The sequence below is a fragment of the Camelina sativa genome, chromosome 4 (genome assembly GCF_030686135.1).
Source record: "Camelina sativa cultivar CO46 ecotype springtype chromosome 4, ASM3068613v1".
Lineage (NCBI taxonomy): Eukaryota > Viridiplantae > Streptophyta > Magnoliopsida > Brassicales > Brassicaceae > Camelina > Camelina sativa.
Window position 1 is genome coordinate 29,713,082 of NC_141883.1, and position 23,251 is coordinate 29,736,332.

At 36.5% G+C, this 23,251-nt stretch overlaps 7 protein-coding genes across 11 annotated transcripts; 6 read left to right on the forward strand and 1 right to left on the reverse strand.

Moving 5' to 3' along the window:
* Window positions 1-103: 103 nt before the first annotated feature.
* On the forward strand, window positions 104-3,008 carry LOC104785281 (pentatricopeptide repeat-containing protein At2g41080). The gene is made up of 2 exons (XM_010510459.3): window positions 104-2,474; window positions 2,580-3,008. Exon 1 carries the CDS (start codon window positions 233-235, stop codon window positions 2,183-2,185), a length of 1,953 nt encoding a protein of 650 aa, XP_010508761.3. The 5' UTR covers window positions 104-232; the 3' UTR covers window positions 2,186-2,474; window positions 2,580-3,008.
* A 901-nt stretch (window positions 3,009-3,909) lies between these two features.
* Window positions 3,910-5,042, forward strand: LOC104785282 (calmodulin-like). Its single transcript, XM_010510462.3, has 3 exons — window positions 3,910-4,151; window positions 4,267-4,527; window positions 4,641-5,042. Exons 1-3 carry the CDS (start codon window positions 4,070-4,072, stop codon window positions 4,922-4,924), a joined length of 627 nt encoding a protein of 208 aa, XP_010508764.2. The 5' UTR covers window positions 3,910-4,069; the 3' UTR covers window positions 4,925-5,042.
* A 2,366-nt stretch (window positions 5,043-7,408) lies between these two features.
* LOC147946331 (calmodulin-2) lies at window positions 7,409-8,588 on the forward strand. The gene is made up of 2 exons (XM_087511072.1): window positions 7,409-7,694; window positions 7,991-8,588. Exons 1-2 carry the CDS (start codon window positions 7,619-7,621, stop codon window positions 8,362-8,364), a joined length of 450 nt encoding a protein of 149 aa, XP_087367198.1. The 5' UTR covers window positions 7,409-7,618; the 3' UTR covers window positions 8,365-8,588.
* On the reverse strand, window positions 8,498-9,846 carry LOC104782598 (uncharacterized). 2 transcript variants are annotated; one of them, XM_087511071.1, is made up of 3 exons: window positions 9,187-9,846; window positions 8,953-9,100; window positions 8,498-8,870 (listed from the first exon to the last, which is right to left on the reverse strand). In XM_087511071.1, coding segments are annotated over exons 1-3 (543 nt in total). In that variant the 5' UTR covers window positions 9,580-9,846; the 3' UTR covers window positions 8,498-8,868. The 2 variants fall into 2 exon arrangements, with proteins under 2 accessions (XP_087367197.1, XP_010505873.1); XM_010507571.3 differs by having other exon boundaries at window positions 8,498-8,876.
* A 278-nt stretch (window positions 9,847-10,124) lies between these two features.
* Window positions 10,125-11,890, forward strand: LOC104782600 (transcription factor bHLH106-like). The gene is made up of 2 exons (XM_010507575.3): window positions 10,125-10,582; window positions 11,161-11,890. The coding sequence occupies exons 1-2, from the start codon at window positions 10,283-10,285 to the stop codon at window positions 11,629-11,631; spliced, it is 771 nt and encodes a 256-aa protein (XP_010505877.1). The 5' UTR covers window positions 10,125-10,282; the 3' UTR covers window positions 11,632-11,890.
* Window positions 11,891-16,565: 4,675 nt separating this feature from the next.
* Window positions 16,566-20,751, forward strand: LOC104782602 (CDPK-related kinase 1). 2 transcript variants are annotated; one of them, XM_087511074.1, is made up of 11 exons: window positions 16,566-17,855; window positions 18,309-18,439; window positions 18,524-18,565; window positions 18,647-18,755; window positions 18,956-19,034; window positions 19,136-19,432; window positions 19,512-19,624; window positions 19,713-19,820; window positions 19,908-19,970; window positions 20,058-20,225; window positions 20,346-20,751. In XM_087511074.1, exons 1-11 carry the CDS (start codon window positions 17,370-17,372, stop codon window positions 20,481-20,483), a joined length of 1,734 nt encoding a protein of 577 aa, XP_087367200.1. In that variant the 5' UTR covers window positions 16,566-17,369; the 3' UTR covers window positions 20,484-20,751. The 2 variants fall into 2 exon arrangements, with proteins under 2 accessions (XP_087367200.1, XP_087367199.1); XM_087511073.1 differs by having other exon boundaries at window positions 16,645-17,855; window positions 19,908-20,225.
* Window positions 20,752-20,996: 245 nt separating this feature from the next.
* LOC104782601 (uncharacterized) lies at window positions 20,997-23,178 on the forward strand. Of its 3 annotated transcripts, none has more exons than XM_010507576.3 (6): window positions 20,997-21,469; window positions 21,655-21,747; window positions 21,843-22,076; window positions 22,178-22,280; window positions 22,390-22,619; window positions 22,683-23,178. In XM_010507576.3, the coding sequence occupies exons 1-6, from the start codon at window positions 21,141-21,143 to the stop codon at window positions 22,900-22,902; spliced, it is 1,209 nt and encodes a 402-aa protein (XP_010505878.1). In that variant the 5' UTR covers window positions 20,997-21,140; the 3' UTR covers window positions 22,903-23,178. The 3 variants fall into 3 exon arrangements, 2 of the variants coding, with proteins under 2 accessions (XP_010505878.1, XP_087367201.1); XR_015597295.1 differs by having other exon boundaries at window positions 21,000-21,469; window positions 22,376-22,619; XM_087511075.1 differs by lacking the exons at window positions 22,390-22,619; window positions 22,683-23,178 and having other exon boundaries at window positions 21,000-21,469; window positions 22,178-22,304.
* Window positions 23,179-23,251: the final 73 nt, after the last annotated feature.

A 23,251-nucleotide genomic window follows, 5' to 3' on the forward strand; every position in this document is an offset into this window, starting at 1 on the left:
ATTGATTGATGGTTCATGTCTTCATGGTTCTGCTAAACCGTTTTGATCGTTTGTTAACGGGAATGGATTACCAATACGTTTTGGGCTTTTCTCCATATAAGTTATTGGGCGTTTTTATTATGGCCCAACTAAACCGAGCGTTTAATTTTCCTTTCCTTCTTCTTCTTCTTCGTCTTCGAGCGACTGTGAGAAACCTTCCCTGAGTATCCAATCTGCGACCTTTCAATTGTAAATGCATTGCTCAGTATCCTCTATTGTTCGTCCACTATCAGCAGATCCCACAACAGCCATAGCCACTTTGTGCTCAAAAGGGAACCTCCGAGAAGCTTTCCAGAGATTCCGACTCAACATCTTCGCGAACACTTCTCTCTTCACCCCTTTTATTCAATCATGCACCACCAGACAATCTCTTCCGTCTGGGAAACAGCTTCACTGTCTCCTCGTCGTCTCCGGATTCTCTTCCGACAAGTTCATATGTAATCACCTCATGAGCATGTACTCAAAGCTTGGAGATTTCCCTTCAGCCGTCGCATTGTATGGGCGTATGCCTAAGAAGAATTACATGTCATCTAACATACTTATCAATGGGTATGTGCGTGCTGGGGATTTGCTAAGTGCCCGGAAGGTGTTCGATGAAATGCCTGATAGAAAGCTCACGACTTGGAATGCCATGATTGCTGGGTTGATTCAGTTTGAGTGTAACGAAGAGGGTTTGAGTTTGTTTAGAGATATGCACGGATTGGGGTTTTGGCCCGATGAGTACACTCTTGGTAGTGTTTTTAGCGGATCTGCTGGGTTGCGGTCAGTGTTCATTGGGCAGCAGATTCATGGCTACACGATCAAGTATGGGCTTGAGTTGGATTTAGTTGTTAATAGTTCGTTGGCTCATATGTATATGAGAAATGGGAAATTGCGAGATGGGGAACTTGTCATTAGATCAATGCCTGTTCGTAATTTGGTTGCATGGAATACACTCATCATGGGGAACGCTCAAAACGGATGTCCTGAAACCGTGCTTTATCTGTATAAGATGATGAAAATCTCAGGTTGTAGGCCTAACAAGATCACATTTGTAACTGTGCTCAGTTCTTGTTCTGACTTGGCGATTAGAGGTCAAGGTCAGCAGATTCATGCGGAAGCTATTAAGATTGGGGCTAGCTCTGTAGTAGCTGTGGTTAGTTCATTGATCAGTATGTATTCAAAATGTGGGTGTCTTGAAGATGCAGCTAAAGCTTTCTCAGAACGTGAAGAAGAAGATGAAGTGATGTGGAGCTCAATGATTTCTGCTTATGGGTTTCATGGACAAGGCGATGAGGCAATCAAGCTGTTTAATACTATGGCAGAGCAAACGCAAATGGAGGTAAACGAGGTCGCGTTTCTGAATTTGCTTTATGCCTGCAGCCATTCTGGTTTAAAAGACAAAGGGCTTGAGTTGTTTGACATGATGGTGGAAAAATACGGGTTCAAGCCAGGTTTAAAGCACTACACTTGTGTGGTGGACTTGCTCGGTCGAGCAGGCTGTTTGGATCAAGCCGAGGCAATAATAAGGTCTATGCCAATAAATCCAGACACTGTTATATGGAAAACACTATTATCTGCGTGTAATATACACAAAAACGCAGAAATGGCACAAAGAGTCTTTAAAGAAATTCTTCAGATTGATCCTAATGACTCTGCTTGTTACGTCCTGCTTGCAAATGTTCACGCCTCAGCCAAGAGATGGTGCAATGTATCAGAGGTGAGAAAATCGATGAGAGATAAGAATGTGAAGAAAGAAGCGGGGATCAGCTGGTTTGAACACAAAGGTGAAGTGCATCAGTTTAAGATGGGAGATCGCTCTCAATCTAAATCCAAAGAGATCTATTCATACCTGAACGAACTGACTTTGGAGATGAAGCTTAAGGGATACAAGCCGGATACAGAGTCAGTGTTGCATGATATGGATGAGGAGGAGAAAGAATCAGACTTGGTACAGCACAGCGAGAAACTAGCGGTTGCATTTGCGCTCATGATATTACCTGAAGGTGCACCGATTAGAATAATCAAGAACTTGCGGGTTTGCAGTGATTGCCATGTTGCTTTCAAATATATATCGGTGATCAAAAACCGAAAGATCACGTTAAGAGATGGTAGTAGATTCCATCATTTCATGAACGGAAAGTGTTCTTGCAGCGATTATTGGTAGCTGGGCAGTTAAAGTAGGCTATGACGCCATGCTCTAGAGTCTTTCTGGAGTGTTAAGCACTTTGGTTTGGATCAGGAAGCCATTTGGGAAGAAAGCATTCAGCAACAAGGGTAAATTTTGTATACATGTTGGGTCATATGGACACTGGTCACAAGACTCAGATTCTTTACATTGCGGGTAGTAGTAGCTTGGTAGTCTACCTTGAGATTGCTCCTGCCTGTGTTATTCTTGAGTCGGGCGTAGAAAATGGTTTGCGGTCAACTTTACTTGCTCTAGCCATCTCCACAAGGTAGAAACTTATTTGATGCTTCTCGTTATTTCTAATATACCATGTTTTTGGTCGTTTGTGTAGTTTCTAACCTTCCACACGCTTGGTTTCCGATTCCTTCCACAGTAAAGATGTTAAATAAGGATGGAGTGAGTTCTCTACTCTTTCTCACCATGAACTGAGCAAGTAGAATGCACTTGCGAATCCCTCAGATCAGATTTCCTAGGTAACGTTCGTTAACTTCAACAGCACCAATTTACTAAATATGTCCTAATCAATTGTCATAAGCGTGTAGTTCCTCATTCATTTTTATCTTAATGCAAGTTTTTGCTTTATTATAATTTGTTAAGTTTCGCATAGATAAGGACATTCGAAACACATGAGTTTTACTCCCTCCGTTTTTTAGTTGATATTTTAGGAGATTTTTTTTGTTTTTATATTATTGATGTATGCAACTTTTCATGCAAAACTAGTTAGTTTATTTATTTGTTTTGACTATTTATATTGTACGAATTGTTTTATTATTGGTCGAATCGTGTTTAGATTGATAATAAATTACATATTAGTTTAGAACTAAACAAAAAACAAATAATTCTTTAATTGGTAACATCAAGTATATTGAAGATGAAGTAAGAATTTATTAAAAGTTGCATTGGATGTGAATGGTTGCAGTGGTTGGACGGAAAATCCGTCTACATGGACCGCTTTTTATTTACTATTTAACAAATGTAGTCCGCAGTAGTGCGGTCCAAATAAAACAGAGACAAAACCGCAACGAACCAACTATGAACTGCTTTTGCATATAAATAGAGTTGGTCCACAGTGGTTTTTTTTTCTATCGTTGGACCACACCGCTGCGGACTGTATTTAATGAAAGGTAAAGAAAAAACGGTCTAATCTATTGATGGATTTGTCTCTCCAATCGCTCCAACCATTCACATCCATAGTACTCCATAGTACTAGTAGTATAAGAAAACTATAACATAAAAGTAAATTCTGTAATAATTTAGACAAATAAAGCGCTATTGGGGACCAAATCAAATGAACACTTCACAGTTGATATTTCATAATTCTATTCTTTTTTTTTTTTTTGGGGACCAAATTTCATAATTCTGTTCTGTTGTAAAGAATAGTCGTTATGATAATGAATTGGAACGACAAAATTCCAAATGAATGAAGACTTGACATTTGATAATTCATAATTCTGTTATATTGTAAAAATAGTCGTTATTATTCCATTTAATAATAACGTTTTGGAACGACAAAATTCCAAATGACTGAAGACTTCACAGTTGATAATTCATAATTCTTCTCTAGTTTAAAAAATAGTCGTTATTATTCCATTTAATAATAACGAATTGGAACGACACAAAACCAATCCAACCAACGAAAAATCAAACAAGGGGGCGACTCATTGGAAAGAAAAAGCTGATATAGCCTGTAGCCAGTCAACCTCGCGCTAAAATATAAAACTCAATTTGATGGCGTTCTCGTAATTACAATCCCCGAACCGAGGATATAACCGACATTTTATAATATTTCGGGTCAGTATAAAACGTCTCAAGTCCGCGCACAACACTCACACACTCTTCATCTTCACAGGGAAAAAAAAAACAATGGTGGCTCAGAGTCAGACCACGTACGATCAGCTCGCCGAGCTTTGCGAAACCTTCAGCTTAATGGACATGGATGGTAATGGTATGGTTCATCATCCATTTCCCTCTAATGTAGATGTTGGATCTTAGATTTGCATAGTTGTCATCTTGAAAGCACTGAAATGAGTGAACACCAATCCTTGATTACTTTTTTGTAGGTTTCATTACCGCGAAAGAGCTCGGAACCGTGATGCGTTCCCTTGGTCACAACCTGACAAAATCTGAGCTTCAAGGCATGCTCAACGAAATGGATGCAGATGGTAACGGCACCATCGATATCCTTGAGTTCTTATACGCATTGATCGACACAGACTGTAAGGAAAAACTCAAGAAAGCGATCGGAGTTTTGAGTCAGCTTACTGAAGATCAGCTTGTCGAGTGTAAGGAAATCTTCAGCTCAATAGACAAGGATGGTGATGGTATGGTTCATCATCCCTTTCCCTCTTATCGTACATGTTGGATTAGATTTGCATAGTCTTCAAAGCACTGAAATGACTAAAACCTATGACCTGTCCTTGATTACTTTTTGTAGGTTTCATTACAAGAAAGGATCTCGGTACCCTGATGCGTACCCTCGGTGAAAACCACACAGAAGCTTATCTTCAGGCCATGATCAACGAAGCGGATTTAGATGGTGACGGAACTATCGATTTCCTTGAGTTCTTGAACGTAATGGCTAGCAGCCTTGTGAATCAAGGTCAGGGCCAAGTGCAGCCTCAGACTAAAAGAGGCAGAACTGTTAGCATCTTGAAGAAACTAGGGGTCGCGATTGCCACCAGTGGCATTTACGACATCATTAAACTTGTGCTTTTTTGAAATGGCACGTCAGTAACTTTATGCCATTAATGTCTCTGTTACTTTCTATTCACTATATTTACTGTGTGTTACCGTCTTCAATTGTACGCAACATATTAAAAAATGATTTACATCCAAACTTCGTAAAATTAACAACAAAAAGCAAAACATTAGCATTTGTAAAGAAAAACATAAGTAAAACATAAGGATTTTTTTTTTATGTATGTATTTGATAAAAAATTAAATAGACTCTCAGAAAATGTTTTTATTAGCTATACATAAAATTTGAGCAATAGCTTCTGCAATTTGAACAAAATATAAAACAAAATCAAAATACTTAAATATACACTTTAATGAATGTAAAATACGTAGGAGTTTAGTACAATATGTTTCATGTGCTATAGCTATACGCGGCCATATTGGTAAAATATGTTCTATTTTAACAATTTTATTGAAGATAATTAATTAATTAATGGTGAAGATTTACATCAGTTTATTTTTAGTTTTGGGTATAGAATGAACTAAAGTTTGATTTAAAATTTACATGAAAAAAACTATAAGCAGTTTCTTTATTAAATGGAGAGAAAATAATCGATTAATCTTTTTTAGATTATAACTAATGAAATTTGCAAATGATATATCAAAATCACATTAATTAAACATGTATAACAATATATTTTTGAGAAATAGAGGGAAATGGCTACTGTCTCCACCTCACATACAACCAAAATCATTAATTGACACTTATCTCATTCATTGTGTTTCAATTACTGTTTTTTTTTTCGAGTTACAAGTTACAACCATTAAAGTTTGCAAAACTTATTTCAAAAATCACACTAAAAATGTATAACAATATCTTTTTGTGAGGTCGAGGGTATATTAACTAATCTATTACGAATTACAACCATTAAAAATTTACAATTTTTTGGTCAATATGTGTTGAAATAGAAAGATTATGTTCTTTTTCAAACTTTGACCAAGAAAAATACCTCTTACAATGAAGAACTTACCCCTTTATACGTTACAAGACCATATCTACTTGCAAACCTAATATATGATCCTGTAATAAGTTCCTAATATATATGATTCGCATGGACTAATATTTAATCAAATATTAAGGACTCATCTCATGAACAAATGACATGCCTCGCGCCAACCTAGTTACCCTGCAACATTGAAACAACACGTCTTCAATATTCGATAACCCAAGTGTTTGAGCAAAACAAAGAACGCTCTTTCGCCTAATTGGATTACACAATTTGCGGAATATAATTGCCTGTTCAATCACAAAAAATAATTGGATTAGATGTCATTAGGTATGGGACCAATTGAAAACATCGAAATTCTGTTGGATCCTATCTAATCTTCATGGGTGCTATTTTGTTTTTGGAAGCGAAGTGCAACTTTTGCACTAGTGTTTGCCGAGCTTCTCTCAGCAACATCGCCAAGAATAGGGTTCTCATGAAGGTCAGTTTGCTCTCACTACGTACTCTCTTGCGAGCTCTGTTTCTGTTCTCTGCTTTTAACAGAAGCACATCGCTATCTCTCTTACTATCCTCTTATGCCCTGTTTTGTTTCTTTAAAAGAGAGAAAGAGATATACTCAAATGACTACATTGATATTTCGGATCTCAAGGATACTTCTTATAAGACTGACACAACACACACATACTTATACTACTTGATACCACTCGATTGCTTAATCAGACTCTAGAATTAACAACTACTAGTACAAGACATCACTTTAAACACCAACAACTTTGCTTAGCTAGACACTCTTTCTTACTATAGCATAGTTAAACTAATTAAAGACTCGTCATTGCTTGCTTCTCAACACAAATTTCCTTCTAGTCAATTGTCATTGCTCACTTGCTACTTCCTCTTCTTCTTTGTTGACATTGTTTTCTTCTTTTCTTGTCACAACTTCGTCTTCTCCGAAACTTGTTCTTCTTTTCCCTTTTTACGCTTAGCATCTTCTTACTCTTCTTCTCATTGCAGGTTCAACTTCAACAGTTTTTTCGAAACATCGCTCTTGAGTCTTGAGCCACGTCGTCCCCGGAGAGTATCCTTCTGACACATGGAGCAAGTACAACGCGCCTGTGAATCCTTCAGCGAGTAAAATGCATTATTTTCGTTTCATAAAAAGTCAACGAACAAAAAAAACGCAAGTCAATGAACCAAAACATGCTAATCAAAATTTGTCATAAAAAGCATGTACATTTTATCTTATTGCAACTTTTTCCTTTGTGATCTGTTTAAATTATTGCAGAAACAAAGGACGTTCGAGGCACTTCCCAGAAAAGACAGACAGCATTTAATAATAGCGAGGAAAATTTAATAGTAATAATAAGGAATTGGAACAAATACAAAACAAACTAACGAAAATCAAAGGAGGCGACTCACTGGAAAGGAAAAAAAAAAAGCTGACATGGCAAGTCAACGATCCGCGTAGAAACCGCGTGAACGTGTGATCCATCATCATCTCTCTTCCTCCTCCTGTGTTTTTGTCAACCTGGCGCTTAAATTTTAAACTCAATTTGATGGCATTCTCGTAATTACATCCCCCAAACCGAGGGTGTTAATTGACATTTCCATACAATTCCGGTAAATAAAACGCCTCAAGTCCGCGTTTGTAGCACTAAAAAATTGTCTCTCACAAACTCTTCGTTTTCCCTTTTTTTTTTTTTTCTCTCATCACAAGAAAAAAAAAAAAACAATGGCGGATCAGCTCACTGACGATCAGATCTCCGAGTTCAAAGAAGCCTTTAGCTTATTCGACAAGGATGGTGATGGTATGTTTCATCATCCCTATTCCCCCCCCCCCCTCTAATTTTACATGTTGGATCTTATTCGAATACTTTCGATTTTTAGTTTCTGCGCTCTCGATCGTTATTGTGACCGATCCAATGTTTTAGTTTCTTTTGTATCATAATCAAATTGAATTCTAGTATTTTACTATGCGATTCTCAGATGCAAGGATCTGTGTAGTTCCTTGTTTTTTATAAGCGATTTGTGATCTAAATTGGTTCTACTGTATTTGGGCATTTTTTGATTGAATTGTTTAATTAACTTTTTTTTTTGTGTGTAGGTTGCATTACCACAAAGGAGCTCGGTACCGTGATGCGTTCCCTCGGTCAAAACCCAACCGAAGCTGAGCTTCAGGACATGATCAACGAAGTAGATGCAGATGGTAACGGAACCATTGATTTCCCTGAGTTCTTGAATCTTATGGCTAGGAAAATGAAGGACACTGACTCTGAGGAAGAGCTCAAGGAAGCTTTCAGAGTCTTTGACAAAGACCAGAACGGTTTCATCTCCGCTGCTGAGTTAAGACATGTCATGACTAACCTTGGCGAGAAGCTTACCGATGAAGAGGTTGATGAGATGATTAAGGAAGCTGATGTTGATGGTGATGGTCAGATCAACTACGAGGAGTTCGTCAAGGTTATGATGGCCAAGTGAAAGAGGATTAAGGCCTACCTTTGTTATGTAATTTTATTAAGAATGTTTCTCATCGTTTTGTTCTAAATTTCATTCATGGCTCTGGTTTTTTTTTTTTTTTGGTGGTTCTGTTTTCGTTTTGTTGAACGGCTCGTTTACTTTTAATTGTTGTTTCTATGTTATTGATATAGGTTCAGAACCTGATTCTTGAAAAGAAAACAGTAATGAGATCTTCTTCTTCTATTTATCTTTGACTTGTTGAATGCAAATCAGATGCTATATTGATCAGAATCTTTGCTCATCTGTAAGATCAAGAAGATGTTTATCGGTAGCGGTTAGTGTAGGGAGCTTAACTCGTGTTGGCTCAGATGAGGAACTTGAAGGAGAGAAGAGTATGGAAGTTGTTTCAGACATCCCATTGTTGAAATCAACCAAAGTCTCTAAGCTGTATATACTCTGTCCAGCTGCATAACCACCCAAGAGTTGATAAGACCTGTCTGATTGGTCCATCGTCAAACACATATCTTCTGAACCTATTCAAAAATCATGACCCAGTCAATTTTGATTTCTTGAGTATCACAATGCATTGCTAAAAGGACCAAAGCTTACAGGCAGCGAGTTCGAGTTGAGTTTGATAAACAAATTCAAGGACGGCGGAGACATCTCGCTCGAATTCGTGAAACGGTCCGTCTTCGAAATTCATCTTCCTTAACTTACAGACTCCTTCTCCTAACTCCATCATGGCTCCTTTATGGTTCTTGAAATTCAAGAAAACGCTCCTTTTAATTTAACTCCAAACGTGAATGAAAACGAACGATAGATTGAGAAAGAGAGGAGACTTACGCTGTTGAAAAGATGGTGAAAGCCAACAGCACATTGAAGAATCCCATGGATTAAGGTACGAGTTGGCTCCTCAGCTTGAATCCAAAGAGCCTCGAGGGCGTCGTGACTTTTATAATAATCTCTCTTGTTGAAGAGCGTTACTGCTTCTTCGAAGCTCCAATCTTCTTCCTTCTCCTCATCACTACCTTCTTCATCTTCTCCGGCGTAATCGTTGTACCTGACGATTGACCGTCGGCTGAAACGAACGCGTATGGAGCCAAATTTTGTTGTGGAGATTGGACTCGTTGAAGCAGTAACAGAGAGTGGAGAAGAAGGAATCGTGGTGATGAAGGAAGAGGATGGAGGAAACGTGAACGCTGAAGGAACCTGGAAATGTGTCGGAGAAACAGCCATTATCAAAGTCAAAGGTCGAGGAGGAGCTCTGTTGCATGGTTCTCTGCTTCCGCCAGTTTTGTGGTCACCGTTTTACCAATACTTTGAAGTTGGGCCACTCTTGGGTCTTTATTTTTGTTTATAATAGGCCCATATTTTTTTTTGCATTGCGTATCACATTTGTTACTCGAGATTTTTTCAAGTTATTACTAGATAGTCTAGATTGTATCTATCTAGTTAAACGTTTGTGATAGTTAACTTTAATACCGCGCTATTACAAATCATTACAATACATGTTTTGAACTTTAATATCTGAGAAACGACTAGTGGTAAAAAAACATCATTACAAAACTTCAGAATTTTTTCTTTTAAATTTTCGAAATTGAGTCCCAAAATTCCGAATGTATTTTTCAGTTCAATTGATAGATCATAGAACTATTGAGAATGATGATGGTGCCAAAGACAATGACCTAATGAAGGACCCTTCCCAAAAATTCCAAACTCTATAGCAACTTTTTGCCCACCAATATACATGAAAACAAAACAAAGAATTTAACATATTTATTATACCTAATAATAATAAAAATATTAATCTACACTATCTCTACCCTCTCTCATTTCACGTATATATAATCCATCTTTTAGGACAGAACCCACCGAAAGCTCCACAAACCCCCATTAACTAACAAAAAAACAAAAGAAGGCGGCGCAACTCATTAGAAAAATGCAACCAGAGAGCTCAGATCAGATGCTGTATTCTTTTCTCGCCGGAAACGAAATCGGCGGAGGAGGAGGAGGTTACTGCGTCTCCGGCGACTACATGACGACTATGCAGAGCTTATGCGGGTCTTCGTCGTCGACGTCATCTTATTACCCACTTGCGATCTCCGGCATCGGAGAAACGATGGCTCAAGACAGAGCTCTCGCTGCTTTGAGGAACCACAAAGAAGCTGAGAGAAGAAGAAGAGAGAGGATCAATTCTCATCTCAACAAGCTTCGTAACATACTCTCTTGTAATTCTAAGGTAATATAAACTTTATTTACATTTTATATATGAATACTCTTTTCATATGCCGTATGTATGTAATATCCCCGTACATATACGTATATCTTATCAATTTTAAGAGATGATTTTAAAATGAGTATTAGGGTTTAGCAAATCTTCTCCAACCTAAAGTTTACATCGTCTATAGATTTTTTCCTATGTTCCAATCGAATAAAAGACATTATTCATGTTAGCTAGTTATATATAACCACTTAGTTGACTAAAACTATTCTTACTAAAAACACTCATAATTATCAAAGATGATCCATAAATTTCTGCATATGTAATTCTACAAAGATTGATGTTTATTTGATTTAAATATTCAAAAATTTGCAAGTATTGAGAACATTTAATAGATGAGGCAAAAGAAAAGCTTCATGGCCTTTTGGTGAAGCTCGTTGGGACAGGAATTACTTTTTGGGAAAGTTTTCAAGCTTTTTCTGTTGATTTGATTTGAAATGAAGATAAAAAAATTCAACTTCTTGATCCAAAACTTATGAAAAAGGCTAGTCTAAAGATCCAAACTTTTCATTGTAATTTCATGTTTCTATTTTCAGACCGATAAAGCCACACTACTTGCCAAAGTGGTTCAACGAGTCAAAGAACTTAAACAGCAAACCCTAGAGATCTCCGACTCCGACCAAACGCTATTGCCATCAGAGACTGACGAGATCAGCGTTCTACATTTTGGAGACTATTCAAACGACGGTCATATAATCTTCAAAGCCTCTCTATGTTGTGACGATAGGTCAGATCTCTTGCCGGACCTCATGGAGATACTTAAATCACTTAACATGAAGACTCTCCGAGCTGAGATGGTAACTCTTGGTGGTCGGACAAGGAGTGTTCTTGTCGTAGCTGCTGACAAAGAGATGCACGGTGTCGAGTCAGTTCATTTCCTGCAAAACGCTCTAAAGTCGCTGCTTGAGCGGTTAAGCAAGTCGTTGATGGAACGTAGTTCAGGTGGTGGTGGAGGAGGAGAACGGTCAAAACGGCGTCGTGCGCTGGATCACATCATAATGGTGTGAAATTATGAGATTTGAGTACACGAAAAAGTCTATAATTGATTAATATATATAGGGTATGATCATAATTAACTTCGTTATAATTACCAAAACCTTTTTTTCATTCCTCTTTTTTATATTATGTTCTAGTATGTTTTTAGTTATAAGTCTCGTGGGAGTGCATGTAAGCAAATGTTGTAAGTAGGTATGGTGTGTTCTTTTTCTTTTCTTTTTCAAGAAAAAGAAAAAGATAATATATATATAAAGAATATTTTTCATGTTATATTTCTCTATATTATATTATATTTTGGCTGTTGGTGTGAGGACTATAGGGTTTTGAGATTGTGGGAATATTTGTCGTCGATGCAGAAGAATCTAAGTAACAGATGTGATTGGTGAAGTCCAAAAGAAACTAGACTTCGATATATATACACACTATATATGTGAATGTATATGTGTATATGGTAAAGAGAGGTCTATGTTTGTACGCTGTGAGTTTCAAAGCGACCCTTATGTCACCTTTGTCGCCAAATGAATCCAATCTCTCCCCTCTCTTTCGTTGTTCATGTCTTTCTAAATGTGTACATTTGACCACATTTTTCAGACCAAAGAATATAAGCAGTGCGTGTTTTTTTCTAACTTATATTGATCTATATATATATATATATATATATAGAAGAATACTGCTTATTTAAATAAATCCATGTGATTATGACGAACTGTTTTACTTTTAGTTGAGATTTGTTAAGTATTAGGGAAATGTCTAGTGTACGACTTTTTTTCGGATCATATGGAAAAAGCGAGCATATATGCTTGTAAGTTTTAACACACACAAAAAAAATCCGTAAACGTATACAATTATTTAGAGAAGAAAATACGTATGACTAAATAGTGTATATATCCGTTAACATGAAAATTTTGTATTATTTAATAACATAGGCGGAAAAATAGATGGTGTGTCAAATAAAGTAAAATAACAGCATGATAAAAAAAAGTTAATACTACTCATTACGTACCAAGGAGTGAAATCACTAAGATTAAGTGACACTTTAACCATTAAGACGAGAAACATTAGGACATTGTTAAAATATATGAATGAAAGTTTGTTAAAATTTGATTTGGATGAACAACCTCAATAATGTACACACGTACGCTGGAGATTAAACTATGATAACAACAACATTCGTACGTGAGATTGTAGAAGTTATTGTATTTTAAAAAAAAACACACACACATGTTAGGATATGCGAAATTCATCGATGACGCTGACGTGACACAAAGAGTAAAGGTTAAATTTAGGTCGACATACTTCATATATTCGAAAAAGCGTGGCTAATTCATAGTATATATAAAGAAGGTAAGAGTTTGATGATAGGATTAGCCACAAATATTCGAAATTCTTTTGTTCACTTGTTTTCGATTAGCTTTATTCGTTGGACGTGTACAAAGTTTTATACTCAAACTGAATTTTGATTATAAAGCTTTCTGTAACTAAGAATATATGTTAGGGTCTCAATAATGGAATTGTGTAAGCTAAGTCTCGATTCATTTTGATTGAGAAAAGTTTGTAACAATCACTTATACTTTTAATGGAAGTGTTTTGACATTTAGTGTTATACAAAGTATTATGCGTGCTATGTATCTCTGCTTTCTTCAACATATATTTCCGTTTTGTTACAGAAAATGGGATATATATAGGAAACAAATAACGCAATAATATAACCGAATAGTGAATTGGAGTATACGAAGAAGAAGGATGAGAATGTGGGATTAAAGGGAAGAGGAAGCGTGAGAAAAGGAGACTGACAAAAGGAAGTAAAATTGATGGGCCATTGGCTCTATGAGACAAAAAGGACCGACTCTTCTCATCACTCTCCTTTACCCCTTTCTCTCTTTTTCTAATTATTGTTTCTCTATAAACTTTGGAGAATTCAATAAAAAATACTAAACATTGAAGAAAACTAAGAGAAGGAGAAGAAAGAAAATAAAAATAAAAGGTGGAGAAAGTTTGTCCGTGGAGCGTGATGGTTTTGGGGCAGCTGGTGTCCCCTCTATACTCAACCTCTCGACCAAAAAGTATATCTTATAGAAATATTTATAGCTTTTGCACTATTTATTATAATTAAAGTTATATTTGTATTCAACTCAAAATATAGTAGAAAAGCCTCATTGTTTAATTGAAAGTCCTTTTGAAGTTTATGGGTAGTGTGGCAAAAGCAATCATTAACATCACACGTTAGTGTCTCATCGTGTGAACATGTGAGTCCCCCTTTCTTATCTCACCACACAATTTTGACCATCCTATTTCCTTTTTGAATATCAACTATATATTTTTTTTCTTTGTGTTTTACTTACATTTCACAAACAAGCAAATGGAAGTTATCATATTATATGCAAATATGTCTTTTGTTTTCATGTGTTCTTCTTGTCTCTCTTGGTCAAGTGTTCTTGTTTACCTACACAGACAAATGTAGGAACTTTTTCACTTACTTCGGGGTTTTACCGGAAATTTAGAAAACCTAAAAAATACCGAGGCAGAAACATCAATATGAAAATTGATTAGTGCAGTCCGTTTTACTATACTATTGCTTTGCTATTAACAAATATATTTTTACTCAATTTTAAAATCAGTGTCATTTTGTCCATTGTCAGAACTTATATTCATTTTAACATTGTTTCTATTGATCTAACGTAGTCGTTGAACCATCTTTAAAATATTATTTAATTTATTTTAAGTCAGTAGTCTCAACCTATATTCAAACTACGAATTTATATAAAATTTCAACATTAAAATAAGAAACATATACAAAAATCATTGGTGATACTAACTATAATATCTCTACAAAAGGTCACAATATTTCAAATGTTTATTTGGTACCCCCATATATATGACTTATTTATATATGGGAATATATAAGGCTTATTTATATATGGGACTACTGACTAGTTTATTTTGAATCCACAATTTGTTTTTATGTACTTCTCCAAAACTTTTGATAACTTAGAATATAGGATACTAGTATAAGATAGTATTACTCTTACCACCACTAAAAGAAACACTTCTATGAAGTTTAGGACACTTTTAAACCTTTTGGTACACATAATAAACGATCAAACTCTTTTTCGTTTCAATTATCAAACTCTTAGATGGGTTGATAAACACATAATAACAGGACGAAAAAAAAAGAAGAAGAGAAGAATCGAGGATGACAAGCCCATCAAAGGACAAGGAGGAGGGGTCCAAATAGAGATTGGAACCAAGTTGGTTTAGGGTTTCAGAGAAAGGCCCAAATTAGATTTGAGTAGAGCAGTCCATAGTGACAGTGACTCCGACATGACAACACTTGAGTTACACAAGACCACCACGTCTCTACTCTAAGCCTATGCCGTACGTCAAAGGCACCAACTCGCTCCTGTATGTATCACATGTATTTAAGTCTAAGAGAATCATTTCATTCAAAACTCCAAATAATTCACGGGAAGATGAGTTTTGAATTGCCCTGGACGGCTGGACCCGTACTGAATCGAATCTAAAAGAATTTGAGAAAATCTTACTTTGTAGATGCAACCGAAACTGAGTAAATACATGAAAATACGTACAGTACTTTTATGTAATTATTGTGAAATACTGTGAAAAATAGAAAGAATCGACAGTATTATGCAAAATGCTCTATGTTACGTAATACCGTATGTGTATACAAGTTCTTTATCTGTTTTTACAAGAATTGCGATATAGGGAAATGTTTTGCTCTATGTTACGTAATGTGGTGTATACTGTATACAAGTTGTAACTTTATTTGTTTCAATAAGAATTATGATATAAGGAAAAATTAGAAACGAAAAGAGGTGGCAAAAGAAAAAGAAGTGGAATATAAAAGATGTCAAGGAATATTGATATTCTTCTTTTACATATACTTTTGCAAATAATTTTGTTATAATTTAGGTTTTTGCTACCAAAATAACACACAACCAAAAAAGCCCACCAAGGGTGATGGTTGTTAGGTTAGGCTTTCTTTGTTTTATACTTTTCTTGGGCTATATCTCATCTAATATGGAGATTTCTTTGTAATCCTTTTTATTAATGAAAATGCTCTAACGAAAATCTTACCTAATATTTTTCTTGCTTATTTGTCTAATGTTTTTTTTGGAACAAATGTCTAATGTTGCTTATTCATTTTATGTTATTGCAATCTTCGTATTGTACATGTTCGTCAAAGTATTGACTTGACTCATATACGTACGTATTTTGAGAAAAAGGGAATGAAAACAAGTTACTGGAAGACCTACGCAATTTAATAAGTTTTTTTTTTCAACACAAAGTTGCCAACAATGAACGCAACTATTAATATTCGTAGTCTAGTATTTGATTTTATACTTTTTTTTTTAAAATGCACTCGAGTAACTCATTTCAAAAGAAAGAATCAATCAAATCATTGCCTTGTTCCAACTACGGATACTGAGTTCTTAACTCATTATAACACGTGAGATCGTCACTATCTCACGCATTTCTTTTTTTTTGGGGGGGGGGGGTGGTGGTGGTAAATTCATTATCTCAACGGATTACACAAACATATATTTATGAAATACATGGACTGTCTCATGCATCGGAAGATGTATAGTCCAAGAAATCATTAATTACACATCATTTAGTAGTTCCATCGTAAAACAAATATGATAGCCTTGTCACTTGTGTGATGCTCTATAAATTTAACAAATGGTTTTTAGGTTAGACGAAACCATTATCTGAAACGCTATTAAGGTAGGGTTGTCCATACGTGATTTGGCAAAACTTCGTTAAGATAACTAGGACCTTTGGCTAGTAGCTAAGGTATAGCTTTAATCAAGTGCCAAGTTCGAGGTTACAAATCTCTCTTATTTACATTTTGGCATGATTCTAAGTACTCTTTTGGATCCTTCGATTGATATTTATTTCTAGACATAGCAAAATTTTTGGCAGTACAACAAAGATAAGGTTTGTTAAGTCTTGATAGAATTTTGGCAAAATATATATAGAGAGAGACATCGTCGTCTCGTCTTATTCTTTCTCCCGACTTTTTATCTATTATAAGTTTAAAAAAAAAAAAAATTGATGGGGTTTGATATCAACAAGACATTACAATATTTCCTAATATTAGCCACGAGTTAGCAAAGATGGTGATTGGTGAACGAAGAAAGAAGACTCTTTCTTGGCAGCCAAACATCACATAATTCACACTAATCTCATTTTAACAAAAAAAAAAAGTGATCAAACAAAAACTTTGATGAAAGAAAAAGAAATCAATCAAACTTTGCTTTTTTTTTTCTCTTTTTGATTCTTTCTTTTCCACTTTTTATGCTCTCTCCTCATCTCATCTCATCTCTTCTTCCTTTTTTCTTGTTGCTACTGCTAAAAAAGCATCTTCTTCTTCTTCCTTTTTTTTGTTTTTCTCTCTTTTTCCATTCTTATTAACACTTTACTTTTTTGCTTCTTCTCCTAAGTCTCTCTTTTACTTATTTTAGCTTTTGCTTCTGATTGGTACCAAACTCGCTTCTTTCCTTGTTCTTCTTCTTCCTCTAAATACTCTCAATTCTCAAACTTTTTGCTAAATTCAATCCACTCACCCTTCTCTGCTTCCTGGGTTTTCGAGTTTCTCGATTTCTGCGATTTACTCTGTTCTCTTCCCCGGGAAATATTGATTAATACCCCACATGAAACTAAACTTGTAATCTTTACGCAAAAGTTTCAACCTTTTCGTTTTGAGAATTCTCAAATCCAACAATCCATGGGGATCTGTCATGGCAAACCCATCGAGCAACAATCAAAAAGCCTCCCAGTTTCCGGCGAAGTCGATGAAGCTCCGACGAGTTCACAACCGGCGACGACGAAATCCTCTGGCTTTCCGTTTTACAGCCCTAGTCCTGTACCTAGCTTATTCAAATCCTCACCTTCTATATCATCAAGCGTGAGCTCAACGCCTCTTCGTATCTTCAAGAGACCTTTCCCTCCTCCTTCTCCTGCTAAGCATATAAGAGCTTTCCTCGCGCGTCGTTACGGCTCAATCAAGTCTAATGAGGTCTCTATTCCTGAAGGTAAAGAGTGTGAGATCGGTCTCGATAAGAGTTTTGGGTTTTCGAAACAGTTTGCTTCACACTACGAGATCGATGGCGAAGTGGGCCGTGGACATTTTGGTTATACTTGCTCTGCTAAGGGTAAAAAAGGCAGCTTGAAAGGTCAAGAAGTTGCTGTTAAAGTTATTCCTAAATCTAAGGTTCGTTTCTTTGAAACTCTGTTTTAGTTTCACTTGTTTTGTGATCTATTGTTGTTCTTTGTGTATTTTATGACCATGATTCGAATTCTAGTTTCATTGCCATATGTTTAGGATTATGTACTTTTAAAATTTAATTTGGTCAAAATATTGTCAGAGATATATGATAAAGGACTCTGTTCTGTTTTTTTTTTGCTTTGTTAAACTATGTGGAATTGCTTTAGGAGCTTTAGGACTCTGTTTGTTAATTTGGAGCTCAGATTTGTTGGCATTTAAATCCTGACAAAACCCATTGTGTTTGATTGCAAAGGAATTGACTCTTGATTTAGTTTGTATGTCTGGTATGAGCGTGAATAAGAGTAGGAGAGTTAAGAAATAATAGAAATAAGCCAACTATCTCCCTGAGCTTGTTTTACGATCGCTGCATTGCTTAGTATTGGATGTTCTTGACTGCAGATGACAACTGCAATTGCAATTGAGGATGTTAGTAGAGAAGTGAAGATATTGAGGGCTTTGACTGGTCACAAGAACCTAGTCCAGTTCTATGATGCGTTTGAAGATGATGAAAATGTTTATATTGTAATGGAGTAAGTATAAAATTTCTTAGTGAGATTTTCCTAAGCTCATTTGATCCATCTTCCAATACAAATACTTTAATCTCCTTTGACCAGATTATGCAAAGGTGGTGAACTCTTGGACAAAATCCTTCAAAGGTAATTGCTAAACACACATGGTTGAATGATTATTATCTCTACTGAATCGTGCTTTGACTGGTTGAGCTTTGATCTAATCAGGGGTGGGAAATACTCAGAAGATGATGCTAAAAAAGTTATGGTTCAGATTCTCAGTGTTGTAGCTTACTGTCATCTGCAAGGTGTGGTTCACCGTGACCTTAAACCCGAGGTACTTTATAATCCATGGTGATGTTTTAATTTTTCCCTCGTTGTTTTGTTGTAAATAATGTTGGCTTTAGGTGACACTTCACTTTCTAGGTCCCATCACATTATCAGCAGTCTTTGTACACATAGAATGAATTCCACTAACTTATGCAGAGTGATAATGACGGTTATGTTTCTTTCTATTTGTATGTTTCCCTTTCACAGAACTTTCTGTTCACTACGAAAGATGAGACTTCTCCTCTGAAAGCGATTGATTTTGGTCTTTCTGATTATGTTAAACCAGGTCAGAGATGTTACTATTGACCCGAGATTTCTCCTATCTAACTCTTCTTGATGTTAAAATTTCACCTTTTTTTTTTTTTTTTTTTTTTTGCAATTTTGCAGACGAGAGGTTGAATGATATTGTTGGAAGTGCTTACTACGTGGCCCCGGAAGTGTTACACCGTACATACGGGACAGAAGCTGACATGTGGAGTATTGGAGTCATTGCTTATATTCTTCTCTGTGGCAGTCGACCCTTTTGGGCCCGTACTGAATCCGGAATCTTTCGAGCGGTCCTAAAGGCAGAACCCAATTTTGAAGAAGCTCCTTGGCCGTCACTATCACCTGACGCTGTAGATTTTGTGAAAAGATTGCTAAACAAAGATTACCGTAAAAGACTAACTGCCGCCCAGGCTTTGTGTAAGTATAATCATCATTATCATTGTTCTGCACTTCATATGTTATGAACATCTGAATAATCAACTGTCTTTTTACTCAGGTCATCCCTGGCTGGTTGGCTCGCATGACTTAAATATTCCATCTGATATGATCATATACAAGCTTGCAAAAGTGTACATAATGTCTACTTCCTTGAGAAAGTCAGCTTTAGCAGTAAGTGACACAACTGACATATACTACTTACTTGGAAAATGTGATTTGTTGAGCATGAAGATTGATGTGGTTTTTTTCATGGTTTCAGGCTCTTGCCAAGACATTAACTGTACCGCAGTTAGCTTATCTGCGGGAGCAATTTACATTGTTGGGGCCAAGCAAAAATGGATATATCTCAATGCAGAATTACAAAACAGTGAGTTCTATTTCCATGATTCAATCTACCACTTCCCTTCTTATTTAGGATTATCTGTGATTCTTGACTTTTTCATACAAATCTCAGGCAATCCTAAAGAGCTCAACAGATGCTACGAAAGATTCACGAGTCTTAGATTTTGTTCACATGGTAAGAAACGAGATGCTAATGATATGGTATAAAGCTTTATCAATAGGTTTGGAGTGTTTAAACGTTCTAATATCTTTTGTGACGCAGATAAGTTGTCTTCAATACAAGAAACTCGACTTTGAAGAGTTTTGTGCTTCAGCATTAAGTGTTTATCAGCTCGAAGCAATGGCAACATGGGAGCAACATGCACGGCGTGCGTACGAGTTGTTTGAGAAGGACGGGAATAGACCCATCATGATTGAAGAACTTGCATCGGTATAAACTTTACCCTTTTTATTTCACCTAGAGGCTATAGGATTGTGATTAGAGAAGAAGACTCATGAAGAGGGAAACTTTGGTCATGGTTGATCTTGAACAAATGTGTTTTAATTGCAGGAACTCGGACTCGGGCCATCAGTGCCGGTGCACGTTGTACTTCAGGATTGGATAAGACATTCCGATGGCAAGCTTAGTTTCTTGGGCTTTGTCAGATTACTACATGGCGTGTCTTCTCGAGCATTACAAAAAGCTTAGAACAAAAACCACATTGTTAGTTGAGAAAAGATGCAACTAGGTGTAATCTGGCTGTGGCTTCTTCTTTCTTCCATTTCTTGATAGTGTAATTTTCTTCTTCTTCTCTAATCATGGGTGGGTAAGCATTTGAGTCAAAGATTCGATATTTATGTCTGTGAGCGTCTCTTGTGTGTGTGGTGGGAAGAAAAAAAAAAAAAGTCTATGAAGAAGAGGAATGTACAGAATCAGACATATCCATTATCTCTTTGAAATTGGGTTTCTAATTCAATGATGTCCTACGCCTTCTCCTTTCTGATAATGTCGAACGGTTTCTTCGGTTAAATTTGTATTTGGCTTACAATTAAATTTCCTCAGGTCAACGCAATCGTAGTCTTTCCGACAGTAAGTGTGTGTATATATGTCTTGTAATGTGGATTTGTGCCGCTATACTTTACGTGTGGAGCACTCTTTTAATGGGCGCCGGAACAACAATTCGTCTATGGATCATCAAACCAATGATACGCCACGTGACTGTGTCTCACAATGGAGGGAGACACCCACGTGACTTTGACCTTCATCATCAGATCTCTGATCTCATCTTAATCTCTACCTAACCGTCGCAAAGATTCTTTCTTTCTATCTTCTTCCTCTAATCTCGCTGCAACAGTTTTAACTATAATGGCGACAATGCGCAAATCCCATAGGTCAAAAGCCACTCTGGGATCAAGAAGACTTGTTCTGCTATGCATTGTCGCCGTGGCATTGCTCCTCCTTTTGTCTTCCTTGCTCTCCACCGGCGGATTGGTTTTACCATATCCGAAGACCCTTATTGGTTATTTCTTGAAGTCTTCACGAATTAGCAAGAGACGGCACAGTTTGTCGGATAAGTACTTGTATTGGGGAGACAGAATCGATTGTCCTGGTAAGAACTGTGAGACCTGTGCTGGTTTGGGTCACCAAGAATCTAGTCTTAGATGTGCTCTTGAGGAAGCCATGTTTCTTAACAGGTAATATTTTGATTTCCTCCACAAAATTGTCAAACTTCTGAGATTTCTGATGGACTTCTTGAATTGGCATAGTCTTCTTGGTCATGAGATGGTTATAAAGTTGACTAAATTTTGGGAAATGCTGGTGAGATCAGTGTCTATGGTGTTGAGATATGGTCTCTCTAATTGTCACTTTCTTGTTGCAGGACTTTTGTAATGCCATCTCGGATGTGCATCAATCCAATACATAACAAGAAAGGTATACTTAATCGATCAGACAATGAAACTACAGAGGAAAGGTGAACGAGTTTCTTTAAACTAGTAGAGAAAAGTGCTTTTGTTTTGTTTCCCACTTTTAACACAAGAGGGTCTCTTTTGCTTTGTATGGTCTTAGCTGGGAAGGGAGCTCTTGTGCAATGGAATCATTGTATGATATTGACCTCATCTCTGAGAAAATACCTGTGATCTTGGATAACTCAGAAACGTGGCACATTGTGCTATCGACCAGTATGAAATTGGGAGAACGAGGGGTTGCGCATGTGTATGGAGCCAATAGGCATGAGCTAAATGACTCTAGCCGCTTTACAAATCTTTTGCTCATTAACCGAACCGCAAGTCCCTTGGCATGGTAAGCACATTTCTGAGGAAATTGAGTATCTTATTTTGTTTGTGTTAGTCATCATCAAACTCTTCTAGCTCGATCAGATCGTATATCTATCTTCAATGTAGGTTTGTTGAGTGCAAGGATCGAGGTAACCGTAGCGCCCTTATGCTTCCTTATTCATTTCTCCCGAATATGGCAGCATCAAGATTGAGAGATGCTGCCGAAAAGGTGAATGAGTTTTACATAATCTAGCAATCTAGATTTATAATGGAAAAGGAGATGATTAAGTTCTGTTGAAGCCTTATAGCTTATTCATAAACCAGTTTTGGTTGAACAGATAAAAGCACAACTTGGTGATTACGATGCAATCCATGTTCGTCGAGGTGACAAACTGAAAACACGAAAAGACAGGTTTCACGTTGAAAGAACTCAGTTTCCACATTTAGACAGAGACACACGCCCAGAGTTCATCCTTGGTAGAATACAGAAGCAGATCCCACCAGGACGGACTCTTTTTATCGGTTCTAATGAGAGAACCCCTGGATTCTTTTCGCCTCTCGCAAGCAGGTAATATCTTTAGGTCTACATTCAAGTTTATAGGTTTATAATAAGATACTTGTTACACTGCAGGTACAAAGTGGCTTATTCATCGAATTTCAGCAAGATTTTGGATCCGATAGTCGAGAACAACTATCAGTTATTCATGGTGGAGAGGCTGATAATGATGGGTGCAAAGACATTCTTCAAAACATTTAGAGAGTACGAAACGGATCTCACTTTAACAGATGATCCAAAAAAGAACAATAACTGGGAAATACCAGTTTACACCATGGAAGAAGGCAAAAAGTAACAAGCTAAACTATCTATGACCTCACTAGCAAAAATCACACAACGATTCAGACAAAAGTCTCATCACTTTCCAATTACTTGCAGTTGAGGCTAATCTTGTCTGAAGAAGATTCTCTTGCTCGTGGGAGAAGTCTGTGTATGAGAACTCAGAGACTAACAGTTACTTGAGCATTTTTCTTTACTTAGATTGCTTCAGTTTTGTGTAAATCAAACTGTCAAGTGTGAACTATTTACTTTAATATTCATTTGCATCAAAAGTAGATTTTTTAAAGTAAAACTTTTGAGTTGCAGTCTTTTAATGAGCATGTCTTCTCTTAAACTATATCATAATCCAGTATAAGTACATTTTC